General features: G+C 35.1%; 1 protein-coding gene across 2 annotated transcripts; it reads left to right on the top strand.

Moving 5' to 3' along the window:
* The first annotated feature begins 4523 nt into the window (after positions 1–4523).
* Positions 4524–9617, top strand: LOC112792694 (peptidyl-tRNA hydrolase, mitochondrial). 2 transcript variants are annotated; one of them, XM_025836019.3, is made up of 10 exons: positions 4524–4834; positions 5193–5317; positions 5429–5571; positions 5644–5728; positions 5826–5893; positions 6564–6614; positions 6712–6785; positions 8336–8394; positions 8483–8559; positions 9225–9617. In XM_025836019.3, the coding sequence occupies exons 3-10, from the start codon at positions 5461–5463 to the stop codon at positions 9354–9356; spliced, it is 657 nt and encodes a 218-aa protein (XP_025691804.1). In that variant the 5' UTR covers positions 4524–4834; positions 5193–5317; positions 5429–5460; the 3' UTR covers positions 9357–9617. The 2 variants fall into 2 exon arrangements, with proteins under 2 accessions (XP_025691804.1, XP_025691805.1); XM_025836020.3 differs by having other exon boundaries at positions 4552–4834; positions 5250–5317.
* Positions 9618–9888: the final 271 nt, after the last annotated feature.

The raw sequence follows: 9888 nt of genomic DNA, 5'->3' as shown, positions 1-9888 counted from the left end.
TGGTGCTCTGATTGATGATCTGTTTGTGGCCACGCGAAGCTCTCGACGAGCTCTTCAATTCTAGCTAACAAAGTTGGCAAGATGTCAATATCCATACTCCAGTTTTTAGCCCTAACAATTCCGCGATTTTGGGTTTGGTTTTTGAGTAAGTTTTGTGATTTTGATTGTTTAAGTAAACTCTAGTAGCGGGTAATTGTCGAGTTTTTTCCCAATCACCATTGAATAAGGTAAGAAACCTCTATATCCTTGTGGTTTGGTGTATTATGAGCTTTAGTTATTAATGTATCGTAAAATTGTATGAAGCTTAACTTTGGTGATTTTGGAGTTGGTTGTGGCATTTGGTTTGGCTTTGGTGGAATCTTGTTGGAATCAAGTTTTAGTATTTGAGCATATTAGAAATCGGTCAATGCATGGTTTCGATTTTCTTTATGTAATATGTAATATTTCATGAAATTTAGGTTTATTGACCCTAAGATAAGATTGAATGATGTTGGTGTATGATTAAGTGTGTGTGAAATTATGTTTGATGATGAAGAGCATATGGAGTGTTGAAATGTGTGATATATGAATTATGATAATAATAAGATGAGTATTGGTGTTATTTATGATTGTGATGATTTTAATGAATTATGACGGTGATTGTTGATGTTTGGTGTGGATATTATTATTGTTGTTGAGGATTGATGATGCTTATTGAGATTTAGTAATTATGAGAAATGAAAATGAGTTGATAAAATATTGAAATTGAGATTTATGAGAATGAGCGATTGAATGAATGATAAATAAGTGAATTGTGATTGTGGTATGAATTGAGATGTTGTTGTGGTGGAACTCCAATATGATGATGATAATTGAATTGAGGAATAAGGATGTTGGTGGATTTGATTAGTAGTTAGGTTTTATGATAATGATGTTGATAGGGATCTAAGTAAATTTGTGAAATTGAATGGTTTTGATAGTGAATAGATCAGAGATTGTCGAAAATTTTTTAGTACGAGACTTTGGGTTATTCCGAGTGTGGTTTAAATTGGTTTAGTTTTGAAGTTTTGGAAACTAGTGAACTTTGTTGATTTTTGTGAAACTCTGTTTTTGACAAACTTTGACGTGACATAACTTGGCCTCCGAACTCTCATTTTGAATGAAACTTGATTTAAATGAAAATTTGGTTCGAGGGATTTTATACGTTTAAAGAACGGAAGAAAAATATTTTAAAACAAAGAAGTTATGTGCATTTGAAGTTCGGTATAAAAATTTGAAATTCTGCAACTTTCACAATTTTCCAAGTCTGCTATGGCTCGCGTACGCGAACCTATGCACGCGACGTGAGCATTTTCCACTGCCAAGTGATCTCGCGTACACGGGCACTAAGTGCATACGCGGGAATGAAATTTCGAGGCATGCGTACACGAGTTTTAAACACGCGATACGGGGATTCCTTTTGGGTTGGGAGTCTCGCATACGCAACCACCCTGTTTCAATCTTGTGCGTACGCGGGATAGATGTTCGCGTACGTTTGAGACCCCTGTTTTGTTGAAAGCTTGTTTTTCCTCATTTTAAAGGTTCTTCTAGCTTTCCAAACTTCTTTATCTTATGTTTAAGACTTATAAATAGTGATTAGGCCTTGAAGCTATTGAGGATGAGTTAAATGACTTAGGATTAGATATGTTTTGTTACGAGTTTAGAAGACGATAACTTAAGATTTGGAAGGTTGTGGATGAAGTTGATGAATTTTGAGTTGTGAAGTGTTAAATTGAGCAGAAATTGAAAAATGGAAATGTTGATGATCATTTTCAAGGTGGAACCTCTGGCCAGACTCATAACAACCCCAAGTCTCTGAAGCCTAAGCCCACTTTAGAATAAATTAGGGTTAGAACTGTGAACTGACATTTGCTGTGCTTTTTTTTTTGGGGTTTAGTGTTGTGCTTGGCTATTACTAGTTAAATATGATTGGTATGTAATAGGTGCTCATGTATCATTTTGCCATATTATTTTTTGGAACTAGAACAGGCTAAGTCCAAGAAGCATAAGAAAAATATGCCAAAGAGGCCACATACTTCACAAAAATTTCTATCACTTAGTCTGCTCCTCCAGTGGTAATGCTATTTATTTTGAATTTTAAGTTATTGTTCAACTCATTTTTGTGTGAACTAACAACATATTATCGATGTCGCTGCATAGCAATCTCAAACTGCACTTGCACCACCAGCCCAGCTAAAACCCAGATTCAGGCTTAGGTAGAAGACTTTTAGGTCACCAGGTCCTCTGAATCCACAGCCTCCCCTAAACTATGGTCTTAATCAGCCTGCACCACTAGTCCAACTTCTTCCGGGCCAGCCTACAGCTATACTAAAAAATAATGAGGCCATCTCCAAAGAAACAGCGGTAGCAGCAAGTTGAGGAACTTTCTCAAAATTATTGAAATTCATTCCAACACCAAATTTCAGGCCACCAAACCAGACTTAGTTGACTAGGATACCACAAGATATCGCACTTAGTTATCTATTTTTGATGTTGTTTCTATTTTTTTATTGCTAGTCCAGAATTTGGGAAACTAGTACTAAGTAAGGGCGTGTGTTTTTGGAAAAATTGTCTCATAGTTTGTGGGTTTTATTTTGAAGACTTTGTCTAACATAGTTTGTGAGTTACTTTCTGATTGCGTTGCCTCCCATGGTTTGTGAGTTACACATTGGATACCTTGTGATTATGAAATGACAATATATCATCTTTGGTTAAATGTACATTGTTACTATGTTTTTAGTTTCCTTCAACCTTGATTCTATCAATCAATTATACAGATATCATGGAAAGTACAAAATATGCATAACTAAATACACAATGTCTATTAATTTCTTACTATAGTTTATTACAATTTCATAGTCTAAAATTTTTCATGCATCCCTAAATTGTACCCATTACAAAATATTACTAACAAAAGCATACTAACATTATACATATGTAACTAGACTACATCCCTTTCCTATTATAATGCCCAACAAAATCAACCCAAATAATTTTTAATTGCTAAGAGCACCACTATTCTTCTCATTTGATATCATCCATCTTCTTTTTTATCTCTGCAATTCTTTCTTCCATCTTCTTCGTCGAGTTTGCAACTCCATCTTATGGCACTTTCTCAATACAAAAAGAGGCAATATACTCATCTAGCCAAGAAAAGTATTTGCAATATCGTGTGTTGTTCTATATCAAAGATGCCTACTGTTAAACTCCAAACAATTACAGAATAACTCATCAAACCAAACAAAACTCTAAACACAAAATTTGCCTTAAAATAAGAAAAACCAAAGAAAAGTCTCTTTCGATTTTTTGAAGTGCTAGATTCAAACAAAATGGCGTAGGATCCACAATTGTACACCGGAGGAGCAAATTTCTTCTTCAGCCTTCTCGATGCTCCTTCCATACTGCTTCCTTCGGCACTCATTCAGCTGTTCCAACTCTCCTCACACCCACCGCATCTTTTCTAGCGACTGAATGAAGAACCAGAATTCGCAGTACCTATGCCTACTATTGCGAGTCCTCTCCCATAGAATAAAGATTAAAACCCTAAACCCTTTGAATCGTACGAAAAAGGAGGGATTATGAACCCCATGTGACGACGACGTTTCAGTTGTAGGGAGAGAGTATTTAGTCCCTGCAACAATTTCCAATGACACCTAGCACTTGTATTTGACAACTCAGCCTCCAACTGACACATCATACAGGTTACCGGTTTGCAACCGATCACAGAAGTCGATCGGTTTACTTATATCGATGGGGGGACTTGGTTGAGGTTTAGTGATGATAAAGGTGTGACATGTCCCACGAACAAATGATCAGGGGTCGAAAAGGGTATTTATCTATTCTTATGATTATATTTTTCTTTCTAAATTTTTTTAAATAAAAATATCAATAAATTAAATTTTTATAATTTATTTTAGTTGATTACTAAATAAAATATAAGTATACAAATTTTTATTTTTAATGTCTTATTTTATCTTTTTTTCGAAACCAATACAAAAGAACCAGTTTGACACTTTTTATTTTTATTATTGAGATTGTGGTGGTGTTTTTAAATAATGTGGAGAATTTGTGTGTTTTTTTTGTATAGGATGATCACAAATTTGAGGCACAATTTTGTGGATTTTTTTTTTTTTTTTATACTACAAAGTCAAATTTGTGGTTTAAATTTTTTTAAAAAAAATATAAATCTAAAGGTCAAATTTGTAGTTTATAATTTTTTTTTTCACAAAATTGATTCACCGATTTGTTTATTCTTTAAAAAAAATTTGAGTCCACACAAATTTGAGGCTCAAATTTTTCTATTGCTCCAAATTTGACCCTAAATTTTATTTCAAAAAACAAAATTTGAGCTTTCGATTTGTGAATTTTAATTAAAAAAAAAATTATCTCGGTATCCGTACAAAACACATCATTTTTTCATAATTGTAATAACACATTTTAAACTTAGATAACTAAAAAAATTAGCCCCACTTTGACTACTTTAGACTTTAGATTTTTTGTTTTTTAACTGTAAATGGCGTTGTTTTGAATTTAAAAAAGAAAATATTAATTTCGAAACCTAACAGCCCCAGATTCAGTTCGTCCTACTTCCTCCTCACTCCCGCTAGCAGCAGCAGCTCCGGCCCAGCAACGTTCTCCGCCGCTGTCGCCGGCGTTGACACAGACGGCGACGCTCCCCTCGCCCGGGTCCCTCTCTCTGGCTCCTTGCTACTGCTACATCTATATCGCTGAGTTGCCGCCCAAAAATTGCCGGTGGCCTCGCCTCTCCGGTCTCCGCCGAATGACGTCTCTGCTTGCTTCTTCGGCGTCGTCGACGGTAAGCTCCTCGTCCTCTCCTATGGCCGCTGTTCGTCCCTAACCCCTGTTGGTCCCCGTCCTCGTCCTCATCACTAACTCCTCTGGCCTCTCGCTGTTGGAGGATAGTGGAGCTCGTTGCTCTCACTGGAGAAGGATGGAGATTCAGTCAGTAGGGAGTTAGTGTGATAGCTAGTTAGATGTAAATAAATTTGGTTCAATGACTTCAATCACATAAATAAATTAAATAAAAAAAAAGGCTTAGTCAGTATCTATAAGAGTATTATTATTATTGTTTTGGTCACTGTTACAAATTGTTTGGGGAAACTGGAAAAACCGAAATGCATTCTTTTGATCATTGTTTTGATTTGTATACGTAGGATTACTTACCGAGTTCAGTTGTTCACCACTGAGCTTCAATAGTTTCCTGGTAACAGAACACAAATTCAGATTGATGTGGGTTGTAGATTGAAGAGGAACAGCGTCTGCTCATTCAGGTTTTCAGGTATTGCAGAAATTCCACAGTGCATCCAATTCTATTTCCCCTATAATTTGAATTAAGCAGGTGCAGCTTTGTGAAACTGATTTCAATTCTATTTCCTTGTTGTTGCTGCAGCTTTTTTTGGTTTTTCTTTTTTGAATTATTATATGCTTAATAGGCTAAGCAGAAAGTGCTTCTCCTCTGCTGCTGCTCCACTCCCATGGCTTTTTGTGGGGCTCGGAAACCCTGGTGACAAGTACAGAGGAACTAGACACAATGTACGTTTAAATGCTTTGTTTTGCTTTCTGTTAGTTTGCGCTTCTCTAGTTACCACTAACCATCCTGTGCAGGTGGGATTTGAGATGATTGATGCATTTGCTTCGTCAGTAGGAATTCCTATGGATACAGTCCATTGCAAAGCTCTTTTTGGAAAGGGTTTGTCCCTCGCACTGGATTCATTATTGTATTTGTTTGTTTCTCTTTCAGCGTATGTTGGATTTCTTGAGTTTTAGGGTGAGGTTGTCATTTGCAGGTTTTGTTGGTGATATCCCTGTTTTCCTCGCCAAGCCTCAAACATATATGAATTTGAGTGGTGAATCAGTAAGCAACTAAGATGTTCTTAACAACACCCCGCGGGTCTTTTTGTTTATGCATCAAGATACTTTTGTTACTGATGCCAAAATTACCTTAACCTTCAATGCCTTTGATTATTTACTCAGTTTCTTAAGTTGACAAACTAAATTGAGGGACAATTGTTTATTGATTGGCCTTTGGCAGTCCATTTTCCTTGGAGTTTCCTTAGAGGATTTAGGCCAGTTGTGGTGGTTTCCTTAGAGTAATAGTTTTGCTACGATACTATTAATTCAAATTGGAGATTTGAAGTAACAGGAAAGCGCTTTGAGAGAAGAACATAAATTTGTAATTTGTCAAATAGCTGTCCTCTGCTGTTACAATTAACCTGCCCTCATTTTCATATAAAACGGAGAAGAGGAAAAAGGAAAGAGAAGTCAAGTAGGTGGTATTATCATATGTAATCAAGAAATGAGAGATGACTTCCCATTCATTTATTGGTTTTATTTGTATTTTCAGTGCTGAGTTCTTGCTGGGATCATATGATAGTATACTAATATAGTTACATGGAATGTTTCTATTTTTGAGTTAGCTCCCTATTGTCTATTTTGCTAGTGTCATTGCTGTTTAGCTTGTATATATAGCCATGTGCTAATTATTTGTTTAATAGCATCATAATATTGCCTTCCTTGTACTGCAGACCGAACCGCTGGCTGCTTATTACAAACTACCTCTTAATCATGTGCTTGTGGTAAGTTATTCCATGCACCTTTGCTTTCTAGCGCCTAATAGATGAAAGGTTAATAGGTATGATATTCTTTATCTAACCAAGGTTTTTTGGGTTGTAGTTCCACGATGACTTGAATTTGCCATGTGGGGTGCTTCGTCTCAATGACAAAGGGGGCCATGGAAGCCACAAAGGGTAATGATAGTTATGAAGAAAATTTGTTGTCTGCATATACGGAAGTTTTTATTTATCTATCTTTTTGAAAAATATAGTTTACAGTGATATCATCGGGAACTTGTTTCCTTATACATGCACCTACTCCTCTAGATATCAGTATGTTTGTTAAATACAGATAACATACTGGAAAAGAAATAGTAAACTACGACTTCTAACAATGAATATTTTGAGCGATGACAAATCTAACCACAAAAAAATAAAATTAAAGTTATACCTATAAAAGATAAATTTCGATTCACAAAATTTTCCAAATATTATAAAATTATAAAAAATTCCTAAACTACCATTTTTTGACCCTAATTTTATTCCCAAATCTATCCCATTCTTGACCTTAGTCAATCCCAGTTCTTTATCCCTCCCTCAACCCTTCCTCTTTCGATACTGTTTTTTCTCTATTGTAGCATCAAGCAAATTGTAAGGTCTATGGCTTTCCTTCTAGTCTCCTGTGAAGGAAACAATCAAACAATTCATCACATGAATAGAAAAAAGAACCAGATTTATTAAGAGATAGAGGAGAAACAAAGGTGTGCGTTGTTGTTGCAGTAGTAGTGGGGAAGAGCTGCATGGTACCAACACACAGTGAGAGTAGAGATAGAAAATATGTATTAATATGAGGGGCAAATCAGCACTCTTTTTTCTTTCTTTCTTTCAAACCAAGAGAAGATAGAACTAAAAGTTTTTTTATAAAATTTGCAAGGACTAGAAACTTTCAATTTGGGACTGCGATATAGAGGCTAGTTGAGTGATGGTAGAAGATAAAGAGCTTCGAAAATTCTTTATCAGTTCCTCTGCCATGCTACACACAATCTCTCACACACAAAATTGAATGAACAATGGGACAGTGAGTCTCGTGGGATTTGAGGAAGGTTGTGACAGTGTTGGGGGAAGGAGGGAGGGAGGAATAAAGAACTGGAATTGACTAGGGTTAAGAATGGGATAGATTTGTGAATAAAATTAGGATTAAAAAAAGGGTAGTTTGGAAATTTTGTATAATTCTTTAGTATTTGGATAATTTTGTCAACCGGAACACATCTTTTATGGATACAACTTTAATTTTCTTTTTTCGCAGTTAATTTGTCAACGTTCAAAACATTTATGATTAGAAATGCTAGTTTACTCGAAAAAGAAATTTGCATTTGCTCTCTATAGTGGATGACTATCTTTCAAGAAATGAATCAGTATATTGTATGCATTAGACTCAAAGGGTCATCATTGTTCATCACATTTGTGTTTGTCAACAGGCAATATGTTATCTATGATATTTTTTTACTGCTTCACTGATTCAGGTGAAGAGGAAAAGTAATTTTTTCCCCCTAATTATCTGAAGCAACCAAACTGATGTTTACAATCAATAACATTTTTTAGGCTTGGGGGACGGGTTGTTCTGGGAACGTGAATTCATGAAATATAATTTTGCATCTTTTGAGCTCTGAATTTTTTATATTCAGCTTCTTCTCCCAAGTTCTACTATTTATCTTGTACTCGCTTCTCACTTCTTACTGAATTAGGCTGAAGAGTGTTATCTATCACTTTAGAGGAAATAGAGAATTTCCTCGGCTAAGAATCGGTTAGTTTTGTTGCAAAGTTGTTTCTTCTTTATCCCTAAATTTTATTATTATCACCATCATACTTATATTGAATTTGTCTCCTGTTAGGGATTGGAAGGCCTCCTGGGCAAATGGATCCTAAAGCATTCTTGCTTCAAAAATTCAATGTAACAGCTAGACAACGAGTAAGTTATCATTTATTGTTAAATACATTTTGGGTTCCAATACTGTAACAGCTAGACGCAGTATTGCTCCTCAAGTTCTCAATTCGGTGCAATTGATGTCCAAGTACTATATTCTTAGGTGCTCTTGGAGCATGATGTGTATTTTGCTCCCAACCAATTAGAAAAATGCCATTTTAAATTGGTGTTTAAATTAATAGCTAGCCATATCATATCAAGTCATTTTTGTTGATTGTTTTCATATCCACATGGAGCATGGTTCATAATGAGCACCCAAGAATATCTATGGTGGTCCAAATAAATATAACTAGAAAAATAGTGAGTTGGCATTTTGATGTGCAGTGCCAAAGTTGGGGTCCGCCACAACTCAGATATAGTGCATCACATAAACATGCCAACGAATTGTCTTTATTCTTGGTGTTGCTCTTCAATGATTTGATATAATTGTACTAATTTGAAAATTCAAAAGCAAAATACTTAAAGTGAGCCAATGATTATTAGCAATAGAGCATGCAGTATCTAACTGTCTATAGGTCATTACCATAGGGCATAGCATGTCACTGTAGTGTATCAGCCTTTCAGCTTTTAATATTTGATGAGCTTGTATGAAGCCAATTTTTTTCACCATTACAGTAAATTTATTTATTTCTTGTTCCCAAATTGGACAGATTGATGAGGCATTGCAAGAGGGGGTTGATGCCTTAAAGCTCCTTTTATCTCAAGGGTATGATGAGAGTGCAAAAAGGTTCAACAAAGAGCAAAAGTACAAACACTTAAGAGTGCAAACATTACCAGTTTGATGGAGTTCCCACCATGATGTCAGTCTTTGTTAAAAGTTAATGATAAAATGTTTGAGAGTATAGTTAGTCACACACACTGTTAAATTGCATCATGTTATAATCTGCAAATTAGTGAAGCAGTAGAGAATGAGATCATCCAAGTAAAATGAGCATTTTTGTTTTCTTTTGCACATATTTCATAATTATAATGTCTACTCATTACTAGTAGCTTGTTTTGCTGGGTGCTTTATTAAGAAAATGAGATCATAGTTTATTTCATTACACTGATTGTTAGTTTATAATTTACAAACTTTTCTAGCACTCACGATAAATAGGAACTGCGAATAGTAATGTGACAAAACTGTGCAACTATAACCAAACTAATAAATTCTTAAACTACAATGTGTGTTTCAGGCTAAATTAATAATAATTTAGAACCTGAGCATTTCATTTTATCATTAAAGAAATGAACATTTTAAAGCCGTTAAGTAATTTTAATTCATCAACTTCAACATTATATTTTATTTTTGGGTCATGTCTGACGTGAACACCA

This window comes from Arachis hypogaea, chromosome 13, assembly GCF_003086295.3.
Source record: "Arachis hypogaea cultivar Tifrunner chromosome 13, arahy.Tifrunner.gnm2.J5K5, whole genome shotgun sequence".
Lineage (NCBI taxonomy): Eukaryota > Viridiplantae > Streptophyta > Magnoliopsida > Fabales > Fabaceae > Arachis > Arachis hypogaea.
This window is presented reverse-complemented; position numbering and strand designations above follow the sequence as displayed.